The sequence below is a fragment of the Apodemus sylvaticus genome, chromosome 2 (assembly GCF_947179515.1).
Source record: "Apodemus sylvaticus chromosome 2, mApoSyl1.1, whole genome shotgun sequence".
Classification (NCBI taxonomy): Eukaryota; Metazoa; Chordata; class Mammalia; order Rodentia; family Muridae; genus Apodemus; species Apodemus sylvaticus.
Window position 1 is genome coordinate 184,341,802 of NC_067473.1, and position 19,745 is coordinate 184,361,546.

Below are 19,745 nucleotides of genomic sequence, written 5' to 3' on the forward strand. Positions count from 1 at the left end.
CGGATCCTTGGTGTGCGTGTGAGCACGGCGTCCACTGCCTGGGCTGGCTGGCTCTTGCTGCCGTGCACGGGGAGCTTCCCAGGATACTCTGTCTGGAGGAAGTGGGAAGCAGCCACTAAACTCCTGACAGAAATGTGATTGGGGAAATAGAGTGTTTGTTTGTGATTGGGGGAGGGTTGGCCAACAAGGAGAAGCTAAAAGAAAACTTTCCCTTGGTTTCTTCAACAAGACAGTAAGAAATAGGAAAGACTGTAAGAGTCACAGGTCAGAGGAGACACATCTTTTGGACCCAACAGGACCGCATCACTGGAGCTCACAGCAGTTGCGGCAGGTGATCAAGGCAGCAAATGCCCCAGCGTGGAGTGGGAAGGGGCTCGCAGCCCTCAGCCCTTGCTGGGGGTCTACACGAGTTCTGGAGTCGGGACAAGGAGAATCAGTTCTCTTTAAGGGGATTAACTTACTCATGGTAGGTTAACCACGGTCCAGCAGATGTCTCTGCACCCAGGAGTATCTGGGCAGCACATAATTGGTTTCCAGGGTTTGTTAGGATTGGGGGCTGGGGGGCGGAGAGGTAGGAAGTTGGGGTACAGTAGGGAGGTGGGGTGGATGTGTGAACTGTTAAGGAGGGGGGATAAATGTTAACAAAATACATTGTATGAAATTCTCAAAAAAAAAAACAAAAATTATCTTTTAAAAAAATAGAAATGACAACCAGAGCACCTAGGGTGATGGAAAAGCACCTGGGTTTGTGTGTTTCCTCCCTCCAGCAAGGCAATGCCGAGCAAGATGCCCTCGGAAAAGATCCTGTCGTTTTTGGTGTTCACAATGACATCGATGACAAGCTCGGATGCTCCTTCTTTGTCCAGCAAACACTGGATATCGGACATTGAAGTCCCCGTCTTATCTGAATCCTGCCCGGAGAAGCCTCCTGTGGTTGGGGGAAAAATAAAACAAAACAAAACAAAACATATCAACCTTTATCACAGACATTGATTTTTAATAGCAAATGGTATTTTCAAAGTCTTAAAGCATAACAAGATATGCCACTGGAAAGTTCAGTTACAAATATAAGTCTTTAAGAATGGAAATGAGGGCTGGAGAGATGGCTCAGTGGTTAAGAGCACTGACAACTCTTCCAGAGGTCCTGAGTTCAAATCCCAGCAACCACACAGTGGCTTACAACTGTCTGTAATGGGATCCAATGCCCTCTTCTGGTGTGTCTGAAGACAGCTAGCTTCAGTGTATTCATATATATAAAGTAAATAAACAAATCTTTAAAATAAAGAATGGAAATGAGATGTCCAACACTGTATATAATTCAATGTCATTAAATGTTTTCCTTAAAGTAGTCCAGAAAGAGCTGCAGAGATGGCGCAGCAGGTAAGAGCACAGGCTCCTCCTGCAGAGGACCTGGGTTTGCTTCCCAGCGCCCACACAGTGGCCCGCAACCCTCTGTAACCACAGCTCCCAGGGACAAGGTGCCCTCTTCCGACCTCCATTGTCATAAAACACATGTGGCATATAGCCATGCATGCAGGCACTAACACATATGCATAAAATAAAATAAATAAATCTTTATAAAAAAATACTCTACAAAAGGGACCTAGTCTTTTGTCTGTAATGTTTGCAACAAATTATCTGGAGTCACAAGGAACATCCACTATAATGCTCATATCTGTGGATTCGTGAACCCCAAGCCACACAAAGGTTCTCATTGGTGTTTTAAGTGACTATTTTCCACATGTCACTTAAGGAAAACAGAAGCGTAGCACTGTCCTGAAGACACATGGGACCCTAAAATGGGGGAAAATGAGAGCCCTCACCCCCCACTTGTGCTGTCTTGGCGTAGGCTCCTGACAGAGGTCCGTTCACACCAATGCTGTGGTCACCCTTGAAGTACCGGTTCAGGAGGATTCTCCGGAGTGTACTGCCCTAGGAGAAAAGGAGAACTGTTGTCATTTCTTAAAATAAAAGTAGAGAATGTCAACATGCCAAGTGCATCTATATCTGATGTAAAAACATAAGAAAACTTTATGCCAAATTAGTATTTTCGGAGGAAAATTGTAAATGTACCCCAAATAACAATACATTCATTTTTTTAAGTAAGTGAAGCCGCGTGAGGGACGATGAGAGCCCTGGCATCCACTGTGGAGATGTTCCCTTATCCCCAACCCCATCACGCTGGACACAATAAGTATGGCTGACTGGAGAACCATGGAGCTAGCTCGGTGGGTAAAGGAGCACACCCCCAAGCCTGAAAACCTGACTTCAATCCTGGGGTGCACCTGGTGGAAGGAAGACCTGACTCCTACAGGTTGTCTTCTAAATTCCATATGCGTGCTGTAACATGCACACGTGGCATGCACACGCAATGTAAATAACGTAAACTAGTTCAGTATTTATGCATATTTCAGAGGTCATGCAGATGTGTCAGGAGAAAATGCACTTGAAGCATCCGAAGAAAGGCCTGACCACTGAATGTGATCCGTGGGACACATGTGGTAGAAGAGAACCAGCTTCTAGACACGTGTGCTGTGTCATGCATGTGACTCCCACCACACACACAGAGAGGAGGGGTAGAGAGAGACAGACAGAGAGACAGACAGACAGAGAGACAGAAAGAAACACAGAAAAAGAGAGTAAGAGAGAGGGGGAGGGAGAGACAGACAGACACACACATACGCACACAGACTGAGGGGGGAGAGACAGACAGACACACACACATACATAGAGTGAGAGAGGGGGAGGGAGAGACAGACAGACACACACAGAGTGAGAGAGAGAGAAGGGGGAGGGAGAGAGACAAACACACACAGCACACACACAGAGGGACACACACACACACACACACACACACACACTAAATCAGTGTGATAAGCATAAGTTTGCTCAGTGGGAAAAGCTGGCATCCTAGTATTGAGCAGGTAACGTAAACCAGCAGTGCCTGGAGAAGATTACAAACACCCTAGGAACTGAATGAGGCCTTAGACCGACTAAGCACAAAGACTTGAGCCATACCTGGGCCCACAGGTGGCGCTCAAACAGTTAACCTGATAAAATAAAGCGAATTACACTCAGACTCTGAGACTCTGTGCTTTGTGGAGAAGAGAGTGAACAGAGGACAGTATAGTTTTTTATAAATAGATTTTTAAAAGATCTTGTCTTCCACACTTTACTACTAGGAGGAGAAGAGATGGGTGGGGGTGTGAAGGAGGGAAGAGAAATAAAACACCACGTTTCTCTCATATACAGAGTCTAGAACCAAATATATGCCTATATTACACACATACACGCATGCACATATGTGTGACATGAAGATGAGGCTATGATGGGAGGGAGAGGACCTGTGAGAGGAGACAGCAGGAAGGAGGCACACTGTGTGGGTGTGTGGACAAAATACAATAATAAATGAATACAAGATGTCATATGAGGCCCGTTATTTTCTGCTAACTAGAAATTCCTTTAAAAGGTAAATACGATGCTTGCTTGCAGCAGTCCTGCTCCTGAGGAGGTCCCCACATTCCAGGGAGGGGACCCGGGCTTGAATGACAGGCTGCAGACACACAACTCACAGGTGACAAGCAAGGGCTTTGGTCCTCTGACCTCAAACCCAGGCATGTCTGGGCAACCCCCTCCCCCCCCCCACTCACCCTTCCCCCCACCCTCCCCCGCCCTTCCCCCCTGCCCTTCCCTCATGCTCTCCATGTGCCCGGCTCTTCTCACACACCCTTCCTGGTGCTGTGCTGTGGCAAGGTGCTCCAACCATTCCTGTGTGTGTGTGTGTGTGTGTGTGTGTATCTCTGTGTGTGTGTGTGTGTGTGTGTGTGTGTGTATGTGTGTTCTTTGGTTATTCTGCCTCCAGTTCCTAAGCACGTGCCCTTGGTCATGTGCTGGGTTCCCTCCCAAGCTTTCCTCTCCCCATCTGCTGCTCTTCCTGTGTTGCACACTGGGCCTGGCCGCCAACCACGCCTCCTCCAGCCCAGCCTCACTCGCTCACCTAGGCTTCCCATTAGGCTCTGTTCCTCTCTCTCTTAGGTTGTACTGCCACAGGAAACTACAGCATCCCCTCCCTCCTGCATCCCCCCCCTTCTGCATCCCCTCTCTCCTGCATCCCCTCCCTCCTGCATCCCCTCCCTCCTGCATCCCCTCCCTCCTGCATCCCCTCTCTCCTGCATCCCCTCCCTTCTGCATCCCCTCTTTCCTGCATCCCCTCTCTCCTGCATCCCCTCTCTCCTGTACCCCCTCTCTCTCCTGAACCTGTTTTCAATCCCATCCTAATAGCATTTCGATCACCCTGGCTGCTGGCTGGGGACTCAGCTTCTACCACCTTGACAATGACTTCTGAATCCTACCTTTTCCATGGAAGCCTCTGGGTTCCTCTGATGCTATCTTTAAACCAAATGAAGATACGTTTTCTACATCTTCTGCTTGCTTAAGGATAAGGCCTGCCTTCCCTCTGCAGACTACATGCTCCTGGGAAGCCTACTCCTCCAGCCACTATCCTATGTGAAGAAGGCAGAAGTTTCCTGGCTGGCAACTTGATGGGATTTAGGATCGCCATGGCAACACACCTCAGGGAGTACCCTTGAGAGTCTAACTCCAGAAAGATTGACTGGGAAAGGAAGACATGGCCCCCCTCCCCATGGGAGTGGCACTATCTCATGGATTGCAGTCTCTGAATTAACAAACAGGAAAATGCGGCCCATCTCTCTTTGTTTCTTGCCTGGGATGTAATGTAACCAGATGCCTCACACCTGCACACCACGGCTGCCCTGCTATGACAGGCTATACCCTCAGAGTGAGAGAAATAACACTCCCATCCTTAAGCACCTTTTGCCCCATATTTTATCAAAGTGATGAGAAAAGTATCCAACAAACACACCATCCACTCGTTTACAGGGAGGTGCTGCAGAAGACTTCTAGCAAGGGAAGCCAATTCCAGCAGGCTGTGCAAGACACACCACACACATACACACACACACACACACACAGACAGACACACACACACAATCTTTTCAAAGACTACCTGTGGTGGTTTGAATAGGAATGGTCCCCATAGACTCCTATGTTTGAATGCTTGACCTATAGGGAGAGCACTATTAGGAGGTGTGGCCTTGGAGGAGGTGTGGCCTTTTGGAGGAAGTGTGTCACTGTGGGGGCGGGCTTTGATGTATTCTATGCTTAAGGTGTGCCAGTATGACACACAGTCTCCCTGCTGCATACAGATCAAGGTGTAGAACTCTCAGCTTCTCCACACTGTATCTGCCTGCATGCCACAATGCGACCCACCGTGAAGATAGTGGACTGAACCTCTGAAATGTAAACCTCCATTTAAATGTTTTGCTTTATAAGAGCTGCCTTGGTTAGGGTGTCTCTTTACAGCAATAAAACCCTAAGACAGAGTTGTGCCAGGAGTAGGATATTGCTATAACAGGCCTGGCCATGCTTTTGTTGGGAGGAATGTGGATTCTGGAACTTTGGATTAGAAAAGCAGTTGAATGCTTTAAGTGGGATGCAGTGGGTCATCCTAGTGGGAACGTGGAATAGTCCTGAGGGTGGTTTGAACTGTGGGGGCCTGGCTCAAAAGTTTCAGGAAAGAGGAATATTAATCTGTGGCCTAGAGGTTGTTCTTGTGATATTTTGACAAAAACCGTGGCTGATTTTGCCCTTGTCCAAAAAGTCTGTCTGAGGCTGTATAGAAGAGTTTGGGACTGGTTGCACCGGCAGAGGGAATTTTTAAAAAGCCTAGTATCGACTCTGCCATACGGTTGTTAGTGTTCACTCTTACGGAGAGCTCTAATGAAAAGGCGCAGGCGGAGCAAGGAGAAAGATAGCATGTGCAGTTTGAAGAGAAAGGGCGCCAGGAAGTGGACCAGAGCCAAGTCCTGTGTTCCAGGAGACAGACAGATTAAAGGAAAGGTGGATGAAGGGAGTGTGGCCTTGAGGAAAGACCCCACCCAGCTAAGCCTCCAACTGTGAAAAGCAATTTAAGAAAAGCTTAGGGCCAGGTGCGACTGTGCATGCCTTTAATCCAGCACTCAGAGGGCACAGGCAGGCAAGTCTCTGATTTCCAGGCCAGCCTGAGCTACAGAGCGAATTTCAGGACAGCCAAGCTTAGGCAGTGAAGGAAAACCATCAAAAATAGAGAGCTGGTGAAGAAGCAGCTGAATGGAGAGGCGTGTCCCAGCCCCAGCAAGCAGCAGAACGTGGCAGCTTTGGTCACATCATTCTGGCATTAGAGTCAAGGATAGAAGAAAGGAGCTATGGGACCTCCCTCCACGGGTAAGGAAAGCCACTAAGGAAGGTCCCTACATGGAGGCCTGGAGAGACCATGTAGGAAGCTGTGAAGGCGGAGCCTGGGTTGCCTTGGAGACCCCATGATGATGGACATGGAGCCACGGGTACCTGCCAAGGAAAGCTGCTAATGGAGAGAAGCAGCCCAAGAGAAAGAAATGTTTGCAGTCAACAAAGCTGAAAGGAGTGCGAGATCAGAAGAACGCTTTGACATCAGACGTGGAGATACAGAGTTTGGAGTCTGCCCAGGTTGTTTTTGGTCTTGCTTCCCCACAGAAGTAAAAATTTTGTCTAAGATGCAGAGAGGTGGGGGGAGATCAACTGACTGCAAATCCTAATGTTTGCACCGCTAATAATTGCGACTAAACATGAAAAAGGCAGCCAAAGCATGTACATACACTACTATGGAAAACAGACTCCATCATTTCCAAGAAAGTAAAAAAAATTCTATCTTGGTTAGATGGCTAGCTTTCAGCTAAGACAACCGTATCTACTGAGGAGCGGCAGGCTCCCGTACTGGCACACCACAGGTGTTAGCAGATGGTTGGTGTCATTTATGAAGTTCTGGTCCTGGAGACTAGAGGCAAGTACCGTGTGCCACAGTCTAGAGGGTCGACCGTGGTCTGTCCTCTCTGAGATGAGATGGTGTCAATAGTGTGTGCTATGTCCCTAAATCACTTTAAGTCAGATAGAATAATTATAGAACCTGTCACAGATTCCAGCATCCAGCTTGTTAAATTGTGTCTGAGCAGTAACTGCCAAAGCAGAAATTGAGAACAGAACCAAATGCACAAAATGCCATCTTGAACATAATTCCACGGGGATGAGATGTATGAATTCTGGGCTGGGTCTTCTGAGCCACAATGACTTCCGTCTTCAGCCTCCCACAGAAGGTACTGGGGAGACCCACTAGGGAGGCTGTGCTCTGTGGTCCCTCTCTCTGTCAGAGGCAATTCCAGGCCACAAGACACTGCTTCCAGCCCAACATCTTCGTAGAAACACATTCCAGATGTGAGAACCATTATGGAGCCAAGAAAACTAGCAACCACCTTCTGAAATTACAACAAAATATCTCCATAAAAAGACATCTCCGTGGCAAGAGAAGTCATGCTGACAGTATGTGAACACACCGGAAGACAGACAGCCCAGGGCTTTGATTTCCTGACACACCCTGTTATTTTATGCAGAGTCCAAGGTGCCAGGAATACAGTAACCCAGAAAGGCTGTCTTTCATGGACAGAATGGCGGAAAATAAGCATTTACCCTAGAAAAGGCTAAAGGTTTCCTTCTGCCCTGGGAAGCACTGCATTTCTTGCATTTATAGACACAAACAGCTGTAAGGTAGACAAGAACATATCCAAGTCCTTAAACTGGAGAACTAATACAAGTGTTTCCCATTGGAAGGAATCTAATTAAGACTTTACGAAATGAAGCCATATGCTAGCATCGCTAAACACCGATTCTTCAACTGGTAAAGATGCTTAAACTTGGGGTTTCCCCTTGAAGATTAGTGATTAGCTACTCGTCGTCAGCTTGGATAGATCTGGAAGCAGCAGTGGTGGTGCCTCCAGACAGCACCATCTCATTTAACGCTAATCTTGGAAGTAGGTAATTAGTGCTTCCAAAACCTTTTGACTTAACATCTACCCTTCTGATTCAGAATGCTCTCCTTGGAGTGCTTGGGGGTGAAGAAGAGACATGGTTCAGACCTGTGTGGTACTGAATTAACTATGGAATTATACTGGGTTTATTGTTATAACCAACCATACTGTGGGGAGTTCCCAGTCGGGTGCCTCCAAAACGCAGTCCAAGATGGTCATGGATACCACCCATCATAAAACCCGACACTTACGTGACACGTGACACTTTTCGAGCCTTGGCTGATGTTGTCATTCTGAACTGTGAACTTTGTAAATGACATCACAGCATGTCGGTAGGCTTGCCAGAGATCTTGTTCGCTGACGCTTTTGCTCACAGCTTTATGAGATGAGAAACTCACATCTCACTGCCTGTGTGCACGGATGGGCCGTGCACATACCATGACACACATGGTCGCCTTGAAAAACACTAGGGAGCCAAACCAGTTCTTCTGAAAACAGAGGCTCTTAGCTGTAACCTTGTACTCAAGAAGCAGAGGCAGAAGAATTAATGCAACTTAGGGGCCAGCCTCAGCTACATGCAGCTACAGGCCAGCCTGGGCTACACAGTGAGACTATCTGAAAATAAACTAATCAGGAAAATACATAATGTTTATTCACACAACACAAGGCAATCCTCTTCCAATCCCTTTCTCCCCACCTCCCTCTCCTACTTTATCACTTATAAGGACATTTACTACACATCTACGATGTGACAAGGACTAGCAAAGAGGCTTCCAACAGCACCATATGCCAGGAAAAAAAATCAAAGACAAAAAGCTGAGATGTGACGCTCCGCTCTTTTTCAGTAAAAATCATTCTCACCAATCCATCTGGATCCACTTTCAAGATTTCAGTGTTTAAACTGTCTGATGATGCTGGCTATCTGGTGACTACAGCAACCCCGCCAGGCTCAGCCAATGCCTCAACCTCAGGCAATTGGGGGTGCTTGGAAGCCTTCGCTAACAGGCGGCATGAAGGATGCTGTAGCTACAGCCTTTGGGGTAAAGCTCTGAGCATCTGACCTGCAGGAACAGGAACCCCAGACCCTCTCCCTGTCAAAGGTCTTAAACTCAGACTCTGCTTCTTATCTGAGCTCAGGAGGAGGGCAAGCCCTCCCCAGAGAGCTAGAGAACCTGTCCTCAGATGCTGCTATTTTTGTTGTTGTTGTTTATTCAGTGAGTGATAATTTTCATCTGAACAGAAAGGTAAAAAGCTGAGAGGGCCCTATATAAGCGGCAGAGGCAAGCTTTTTGTTTGGTTGGTTGGTTTGGGGTTTTTCTGTTTATTTGATTTTTTTTTAAAAGAAAAATCAGAATCTTATATAGTATAAGCTGGCTTCAAAATTGCTTCGTAGGCAAATATGACCTTGAACTCCCAGTCCATCTGCCTCTGCCCCCCCTGGTGCTGGGATTATAGGCATGTGCCACGAGGTCTATATATGCAGCTAAGCTTTAAAGATCACTTCCTTATTGAAGAAACACTACTAGATTCACACATCAAGAGCCACTAGCTCATAAAGCGATCTTGCAGTAGCAAAGGCACACAACATCTGGTGCCTGTGATCTCAGAGGACATCTGTAGACACCTATTTAACTTCTGTTTATTGCTGGGGGAGAGGAGAGGAAACAATGGTTAAACAATTATTTCCCAGTTTCTCTAGGGATACACGGCAGCAATCTCATGACCCATCACAGCCAATCAAGTTACAACTCTCCTCCTGCTAAATGACCAGAAGACCTTCCTCTTCAGTGAACCCTGACCTGCCTCCTCCCCGTCTCAGGATTACCTACCATTGAGGCCATGCCTACAGAGCTCCCTAGCCCTGAACTTTCCCCCACATTTAGCAGGAGGAAGCTCCCCAAAAAACCTCTGACCCTATTCCCAGAGCCCCTATACTTCTGGGCCCATTCTTCATCTCTTAAGAGTCGGGATTTGTCAGAATAAACCTTGGAAAGACTCTGCTGGACACTGACCAAGGAACTTTCGGTTATTCTCAGTTCTCAACCTGTGGATCATGACCCCTTTGGGGTTAAATGACCCTTTCATGGGGGTCACCTGAGGTCATTGGAAAACAAAGACACCTACATTACACTTCATAATGGGAACAAAATTACAGTTATATAGTGTGATGGTTTGTATATGCTCTGCCCAGGGACTGGCACTATTAGGAGGTGTGACCCTGTGGGAGTGGGTGTGGGCTTTAAGGGCTAGGACCCTCATCCTAGCTACCTGGAAGCGAGTCTTCTGCTAGGAGCTTTAAGATGAAGATGTAGAACTCTCAGCTCCTCCTGCACCTTGCCTGCCTGGATGCTGCCATATTCCCACCATGCTGATAATTGACTGACCCTCTAAAACTCTAAGCCAGCCCCAATCAAATGTTGTCCTTATAAGAGTTGCCTTAGTCATGATGTCTGTTCACAGCAGTAAAACCCTAACTAAGACATAAAGTAACAATAAAAATATTTTTATGGTTGGGGGTCACCACGACATGAGGAACTGTATGAAAGGGTCACAGTATTATGAGGCTTGAGAGCCCCTGACCTGAGACTTGCTAAACTAAACTCTCTTGCCCCCCATGTTGAAACTCCTGCCCCTCCCCCTCACTGCCATTCCCAGCTCCACCAGTACGGCAAGACGGTTTCTAAAGGTAAAACGGGCTGTTCTGAACAAACAGTTCTGGGATGGAGAAGGTGCTAAGGTGCGGGCCTCACATGGCCCCAGCAATTGCCCTTTTAACTCCCCAGTCCCCAAACCTCCCATGTAAACTCCAAACGCCCCTTCCCTCTCCCCTGGGAGAGGCTCTGCCCCTCACTGCTTTGAACTAAGCAGCCCCAGCTCTTGAGGTCCGACTGTTGTCTTGCTGCCTTCTGTCTCTTTAAGCTGCCTTGGAAATCTAACAAAAGTGGCCAATGCGGCAATGCATGCACCCATGTGGAATTCCCAGGGGTGAGGGACAGCTAAGCTGGCAGTGAGGTCCAAAATGACCTCGGTATGCAGCAGGTCTCCGGAGCACCAGAGGACAAAGCAGGTCCAGAGAGGAAGGAACAGAGAAGGACCAGGCAATGGCCTGAATGTCAGGGCGTCTCCTCTTGGACAAGGGGAAGCCAAGCTGGATTCTTTAAAGGTCTGTTCCTGAATCGAAGCCATGACCGGGAAGACCAGTCAGGAAGCATAGATCTGCTAAGGAGCCCTCCCTGCATGATCCCTGTCCCCATGGCTATATGTAATATGTTATATCCTGGTCCTATGAGGAGTGGAGAATAGCTCCACATAGGATCAGGACATAATAGCTTGCTTTCTCACGCTAGTTCAAGGAAGGTGAAAACTGTCTTCTGGAGAATCCCTCTCTGCACACATCAGCCCTCCCTCATGCGGGTGTTGTTTTTAGGACTCCAATGGCTCATCAAACCGGCTTTAGAGAAATCTAAAGTCCGCACTGTTTTCCATTTCCCTTCTGTTAAAATCCCCACGTGGCTGGAGCAGTGAGTGACACACCCGAGAGCTGGCGGGCTGGGTGTGAGGAGCTGTAGATACGGGGCCAGAGGCCCCACCCTCCACTTGCCTTCCTCTAGCCTGGGGTCTCCTGGATGCTTCCTGGAGCACCAGCCCTGAGATCCAGGCTGTGGTCTATACATGCAGCCAAGAGAGAATGCTGTGCCAGGCTGTGAGAGCATCTCACGGTTCATGGGAGATATCTAAGAAAATTCAATGGAAAAAGCTCCATCATGCCTACACCTACCGCATGCACATGCCCTAACATATACCCACACACTCTCATCCACACACCCTAACACAGAGACATATATTCACATATGTACATACCATCTACACATTCAGACGCATGAATGCATGTATTACACCATCATTCACACACTAAAAGAACATGTGCATACTCAACTATTCCCACCACATACACATATCAACACACATATAGATCATAACTCCCCACACACCATTACATACACATATGACATGTACATACTACACACATACTATAGACACATACCACATATACTCCATCACACACACACACATTACACATGCATACTACACACATACCACAGACACACATCACATACCACATATACTTTATCACATACACATATTACACATAAAACAGACATACATCACACCACATATATACTCTATCACATACATACATTACACATACACACTACACACATATCACAGACACACAGCACACACACACACACATACCACCTATACTGCATCACATACACACATTTCACATACATACTACACATAGACTACAGACTGTGAACAATGACATGCACACAAATGAGAACTATGACATCACACCCTACCACTCGGGAACAAACTGTCCTTCACACCCAGGAGCAAGGCAACACTTGAGTACTTGTCAATCTATGTAGATGTTTGACAAAGGAAACAGAAACTAATTTTAATAAATTCAGATTAAATTTAGAATTTTTCAGGTAGAAGAGAAATAGTTGTGGAGTCTGTAAAATGAAAAATTCTACATAGCTCAACTTCAAAAGATGGCCTTGAGAATTAAAAATGAACGCTCAACAGTCCAACCCAGTCCCTCCATCCTGAGAGCCAGCTGAGCTGCAAAGTCACACATGCCATAGAAACGAGGATTCTGTGAAGATCTATATAATTGGGGACCAGCCACAAACTAGCTCATGGTCTCAAGAATTCTACTTACCTGGCCTGAGACCCAGTTATGGCTACCTGTGGATAACAATATCAAGCCTCAGTGCTATTTAAAGATCGGGTACTGTATATGTGAGGGGCACCATGCCCTTAGCTATGTTAAGTTCTAAGCAGACAGCTCCTGAATATTTTCTTAAACAGTTGAAGAAAAATAAGTGTTGCCTCAAGGAAGTGGGCAGAGACACTGTGTCACCCTTGGCCAGAGACAGCAGAGTGTAAAGTGTGGTCTCCTCATATATATATGCTGTCATGGGAAGGTAAACAAGAGCAGGACTGTGTCAAGTTTTCATCTCTGTCTGCACACTCACCCAGCCCAATCCTCCCTGCACACTCACACAGCCCAATCCTCCCTGCACACTCATCCAGCCCAATCCTCCCTGTAGTCACCCAGCCCAATCCTCCCTGCACACTCACCCAGCCCGATCCTCCCTGCACACTCATCCACCCTGATCCTCCCTGCACACTCACACAGCCCAATCCTCCCTGCACACTCACCCACTCACCCAGCCCGATCCTCCCTGCACACTCACCCAGCCCAATCCTCCCTGCACACTCACCCACCCTGATCCTCCCTGCACACTCACCCTACCCTATCCTCCCCTGCACACTCATCCACCCTATCCTTCCATAGTGTTGACTGCCATAGGATCTCACCTTGCTAAAAAGCATAGACCCACCTTCAGGTTCTGACTTCCTGAAGAACCAAGTATCATGTGAATCTTTTGGCTTAATGAAATTGAAAGTTACTATTCCCTTAACTTGTTGTGTTTCAGTGACTACTTTTTAAAGGAAACTGAAACACAATATGTCATCTCATCAAACTATTGCATTTCTTTCATGTTCCTTATTATACAATTATAGTGATTTTATTACTGTATAAATCATATTGGTTTAATTTTGATAATTTTTGTCTGCTTTTATCTTTAAGTCAGAATCTTGCTATGTAGCCTAGAATGGCCTCAAATTTAAAATCCTCCGATCTCAATCTGAGTACTATGGGAATGAATTTTTGGTAATTTCTTACTCCAATTCACTCATAAGAGTGAATCTCCCTGCTAGTATGAGCAGTCCTGTGCTCTCACAGGCTTCTGAGTAGTTATGGTGTGTGCAGAAAGCAGAATTCACAGCTAACACACAGACAAGGATGAGAAGGAATAAGAATGAGGTCCTTCACACACTCATCCCCATTCTAAAGCACAAACACAATCATTTATAAAAGGAGGTCTTGGCTCAAATTAGCAGAACGATGCCCAAGCTAATTAGGTATTGCTGGCTGGCTGCCTCTCGGGGAGCTGCTTCAGAGAGACTTGAGCCAGGTACATCAGGGGACTGGAAATCATCCTCACGTCTATGTCATCTGTCATGACAGATATCTCACTACCATATCTAGAACAGTAACTAATACCCAGGTTGCTAAAGGGGAGGTGAGGCCTTCTTTTGTTTTGCCATGTATGTGTATGTGGTATGCACGCATGTACACACCTATGTGGGCTCATGTGTGTGTGTGTGTGTGTGTGCATGTGTATGCATGTGTATGTGAGCATGAGTGTGTGTGTGTGTGTGTGTGCACGCACGCACATATGTGCTTGTGTGTATGTGGTTCACACCGGGTGTATCCCTCCATAACTCTCTCTCTCTACCTTACATGTGAGACAGGGTCTCTCTTAAAGTCAGAGCGCTCATTTTCTGTAAGTCTGCTAGCCAGTGTGATCTGAGGAAGCCATGACTCAATTCTCAGAGCTGGGACTGCAAATGCTCATCCAGGCCCTCTTGGCTTTGCTGTGGGTTCTGGAGTCCAGCACTTGCAAGAGCTTTATCCACCCAGCCATGTCCCCAACCCTGATGGTTTCCTTCTAATGACAAGCAGCAAGAGCACACATGTTAGAGACAGCAGCTGTTAGTGCTGTGACCCTGCCTTCCAGTCAGAGACCCCTGCCTTTGAGTCAGACGTGCAATTGCCACAGGCCTCTGTGGTCGTTTCTGCATGAAATATGGGGGAACCATTCTCAGGCTAAGAAGAAAACAGAAAATAAATGACATTGGAGGTGAACGGGCTAGTTGGGAGAATATTTCCCGGAATGTCAGTCTGTTAATACTGAGCGAGATAAAACTTCCAGAATGGGAAAGAAAGTGTCAGCACGTACTTCTCCCCTCATCTTCTATCTAGAGTTTGTATGGCCGTGTGTAACATAGACATGCACTGATACTCCGACTCCTGGCTGAGAATGCATGTGTGTGTGAGAAGCGTGGTTCTGAAATCAATGATGCACTGGCATCGCATTGGTGCGAATGGACGGCCCCACAGCTATATTTTCCAAAGTTCACACTTTTCCCTCAACATTTTAACATTTATGAATTTACGGGTTTCTTTAAAGTCAGTGGTGTGTCAGAGACTCCGGCAGCCCACTTTGCCTATTGGCGATACAAGAATTTGAAATGCATTCTTTGGAATGAAGATATCCGTGTTTTGCTAGGAATGAACCCAGCGCCTCACGCATGCAAGGCAGGCTCTCTGACGCTGAGCCTGAAGGTCTGGGGCCCAGCATCAGCGTGCTCCACACTGGGTGGCGCCAATCTCTGGCTCTTTTGGCTCATGTGAGGTGAGATGAAATTATACCAGGAACCTGAAGAGTTCATCTTTTATTCAAACAGGTTTTAGATATGTTCTTCTTTCTATCTGACATGTCTACCTGACGGTCCGACTCCCAGAATCATAAGTTTTTGATGTCATTTTGCCTGAATTGTGTTTGTGTTAAGATCAGAAAAGAAAGTAATGTTGTGGGTAGATGTGAGAGGCATGTTTACCTCAACCCTCGTGAGTAATGAAAAGTAAACAAGAGGCAGCTAACTAGTTGTGAACTACATATTGATTTCTGTTCTTCAAAAAACTGCTCCTGATGGCGCTTTATAGCTCCTAGGATAGTTAAAAGGCCACAGAGCCGCACTCACTCAAGGACAGGGTGAAATCATGACCCACATAACTTACAGGCCAGACACTATGCTGAAAAACTACGTCACAGTTCCCAAATATTAAACACAGAGTTACCTTTGGACCCAGAGATCTCGCTCCTTAGCCTATAGCAAAGAGAAACAAAAACACCTGCACAGAGCCGGGCGAGGGTCTCACCTGTCGGTCCTGTGAGGCTGAGGCTGAGGCAGGGGGCCATGAGTTTGGGGCCAGCCTGAGCTACATAATGAAACTGGATCTCAAAAAAGAATTCTGCACAAAAACCTTGTATGGTAATGTTCCTGGCAGCATTGCTCCTAATTTTCACAGAGCAGAAAGAATCCCAAATGGTCTGAGGGGGTGGAGCATAAATGTATTATGGGATGCTACTTCTCAATAAAAAGGCACAGAGTATTTAGTCCAAGCCTCCGCATGGAGACGCTGTGAGAACTGCATGGCCACAGTGGGAAGACAGACAGAACTTATAGAAAATGTCCAGAATAGGAGAATTCACAAAGATTTACACAAAGCAGGGAACCGGCTTCAAGGTGCTGGGGATGCAGTGATGGGGCGGCAGCTGCTGATGGCTGTGCCAGATTTCTTGGGAGGGAGAGAGAAAACTAACCACTGCACAGCACATTCGAGTGGGATAAATTTATGATGTGAGTATCTCAACAAAGCGGTCATAAAAATAGAAAATAAATCCATTAGCTTAGTTAAGGAAAATCGCTCTTTTTTATTTTTTATGTTTGACTTAAGGAAAATAATGCTGCTTTTGCCCATATTTTTTACTAAGCAGTTAAGCTGTGATTGGAGACAAAGTCCCACTCTGGGGCACATCTGGGTAACATCTGCATAAGAATGGCCCACATCCTGAACATCACATCTGTTACTAAAATGTAGTGAGACTTGCACTGCTAATTAAATATGAAATTGCATGTGCCAGTTAGGAACCGGTCCCTTGTTAAAGCTGGCCTAATGTTTAGAGCAGAAAAAAAAAAAAAAGACCTGAGCTAGGATCTGGCACTGCTTGCATTCTGACCTGTGTGGGAAGACGGTCCATGGCTCTGAATATAGGCTAGACAGTTTCCATGGAAACCTCACACAACTGGAGGAAAAACTCAAAATTATACACAACTTTGTGGAGATTAGACTTTGCAAAATATTTCCTTTTAAGTGTAAAAACAATAAGAAGAATTCTCATCTCCTTGATGATGCCTACGTTCATTTCGTTGGTAACGAGATAAGGTTTGTGGGAGGACAGAGAAGGCTGACCTTGGGTCAGGTACATCCCTTGGGGACTCCTCTTAGAGGGAGAGACATTTGAAACATGTCTTTCAGCATAAATTTAATGCAAACCTCAAGGGCTTAAGGATATCCAGCTTTTATTGAAACCAACTACAGTGAATTATTCCAGCTGAGATTAATTAATCCTCCCACTGCATGCTAATATGCTGGTCTTTCCAAATAAACGCACACTGTAATTACACCCAGGCTCCCCCACCCACTATCCGCCCGTCCCTTCCCATGAACAGGACTACATGTCTTCCAGATGTGGTGTACAAGCCACAGCAGCCTTTGCCAAGGGTTTCGGAATTAAACAAAGCATGGAGGAACATGTGCAGCTTCCATGAGAATGGAGACACTCACCACTCCTCGGTGCTGGGCAGACACGACCACATGCCTGCCCATTCACACCAGAAAGGGTGTAGAAGGCTGCATGGTAATACAGTACCTTTCATCACACCACTCAGGAGCTGAGGCAGGAGGGTCATCATGAGCTAGAGACAGCTTAGGCCATATAATGTGTTCAAGGCCAGACTGAGCTACACAGCAAGACCCCCTAACAAGAACTATAACAATGGCAGAAGTATTTAGAGGAGGAACAGAAGAGCCATCCCATCAGCCATTGCCACGTCCCATCAGCCTTTGCCATGTGGCCACATCCTCTGGCAGATGCTCTAAGACAGAGCAGCTAAGGCGGTGTGCACACATGGGAAGCCAGTGGGGATTCTTGTACCCCATAGTCCAGGCATTGTGGAGAGATCAGGGAGGTAAGCCGAATGAATCAATGGTTTAATCAAATTAAATGAACATTGGACTGTGTACTAGGACATCATCACAGATATCTTCTTATCTGACGCTCATGGGAAACCAACAATTTGCTCAGCAGCAAGAACCAATTGCATTGTGTTCAATGTGTGTGTGTGTGTGTGTGCATACACATGCACATGTGTGCATTTATGTGTACAGTACATGTGTATATATGTGCACATGCATGTGGAGGACAGAGGTTGATAGCATGGATCCTCCTCGATCACATCTCCACTGTATTGGTTTGAGGCAAGGTTGCCTGTGAATCTGGGGCTAACTGATCCAGATAGACTTGACTGGCTAGCAAGCCCAGGGATTGTCCTGTCTGCTCTCCTGACGCACACACACACCACCCCTGGCATTCGGTATGGGTGCTGGGAACCTGAACTCAGGTCATTGTGCCTGCAGGGGAGCGCATCACTGACTGAGCCATCTTTTGAGATCTGGATCATATTCTTCCCAAATAATTTTCAAGAATACAGTTATTTAAATTTCATATGAAATAAAGACAACTTGAGGGGATGTAACTGGATAATGTTCATATGAAGTGGTATGAGATAAACTTGGTAAAAGATCACACAGACACACACACTCACACACACATAGACACACAGAGAGACACATGCAAAGACACACACAAACAGACACAGACACACAAACAGACACAAAGGCACACACACACTCAGACACGCACAGACACACACAGAGAGACACACATTCACATACTCAGACACACACACACACACTCACACACACACACTCACACACACACTCATGCTAGAGAAACAAGCATCACGCTGAGGCTCATTCTGACAGTTTCCCACTGTGACCTGCCTCCTCTCCAGTGTCTTCATCTCTGTCTCTCCCTTTCTTTCTCCTGCAGACCTTCTTCTCCTAGGTGTGCAGCTTCTCAGAAGAGGGGTTTCCAGTAGCACCACCCATCATGGGGTGTGGCAACCATAGCAGCAGCTGTTCCTTACCAGCCTTTCAGCCTTGGCTCTGCTTCTTGGTCCTCGGTCCTCTGAAAAGCTGTGCTGGGAGCTAGCTCTCTGCCTCTGATGCAAAGGGTCTGTGGACCGCACCTTGGGAACAGCTCCTGCTTACCTCTACCCCACCTATCTCCTTGCTCCAGGCAGACACCGGACAGGTTGTAAGAGTCACTTCCAGCCTGCATATCAAGGTTTCTGCCAGTCTAATCTCTGGGGAGAGTGTAAATAGGTTTCCCCTCCCCCCAGGGCATCGTGGGCATTGCAGACTCAGAGCCCCCAGACCTTTCTTGATTTTACACCGCGCTTCTCAACGAACAGAAAATGACTCTCAGCTTTGCTGCAAGGAGAGGCCCCAAGGCAGGCACTAGCCGGAGACTTGCCAGATCCTCTCCCTCTCAAAGGAGACAGAAAGAGCCAGACTCCCTTTCCGGTTTTCTGCCCAGCCAGGTGGGGCCTCTAGAGTCACATCTGTGTAACCTGAAAACGGGAGCGCTGTGCTGGGGCTGACCAGGGCAGGGCTTCGTCTCTCCTCTGCTGTAGCTCCCTGCAGAACCAACTTTAGTTGGGTTCGTAGTATTGTCAGTTTCCATGGGAAAGGATTCTGAGAAGGTAGAGTTTTTTAAAAAGAAACAGACAACGGAGAGAAGGAAAGGCAGAGAGCAAATGGACAGGTGGATAGTTCAGGTGCAGGTTTGTGTCAACTGAGTCTCACACATGAAGAACAAGACACCACAGTTGCCTCCTCTAATGAAGTCCCAATAATGATTTACAGAAATATTTACTGCCTTCGAATCTCTAATCTCGAAAGAAATCCATACAAGAAGACGGTTTTCTGTTCTGGATCAATCAAGTCCCAGCCTGGCTCTAAGCAAGGATAATTATTGGAAAGTAAATTGTTATGTTTTTGTCTGATGGCCCGTTGCCTGGCCCAGGCTTCTTCCTGGGCTGTTTAGACACAACAGTACACTGGGTCATTTTGGGTGACTTGTTTATTATCTGAACTGTCAGCTTCAGGAGTGGCCATTGTGTGCAGCCCACCTACTGCGTGCGGCACACCTACTGCGTGCGGCCCTCCTACTGCGT

The 19,745-nt window shown here is 46.8% G+C and overlaps 1 protein-coding gene across 2 annotated transcripts in view; it reads right to left on the minus strand.

Annotated features, from left to right (window-relative positions):
• The window catches only part of Itpr2 (inositol 1,4,5-trisphosphate receptor type 2), a 410,062-nt gene that overhangs the window by 136,702 nt on the left and 253,615 nt on the right, over nucleotides 1-19,745 (minus strand). For both annotated transcript variants that reach the window (XM_052175272.1, XM_052175273.1), the window contains exons 38-39: nucleotides 1,824-1,932; nucleotides 741-928 (exon numbers count right to left, since the gene is read on the minus strand). In XM_052175272.1, coding sequence (XP_052031232.1) covers nucleotides 741-928; nucleotides 1,824-1,932 — 297 coding nt within the window. The remainder of the gene's footprint in view (nucleotides 1-740; nucleotides 929-1,823; nucleotides 1,933-19,745) is intronic.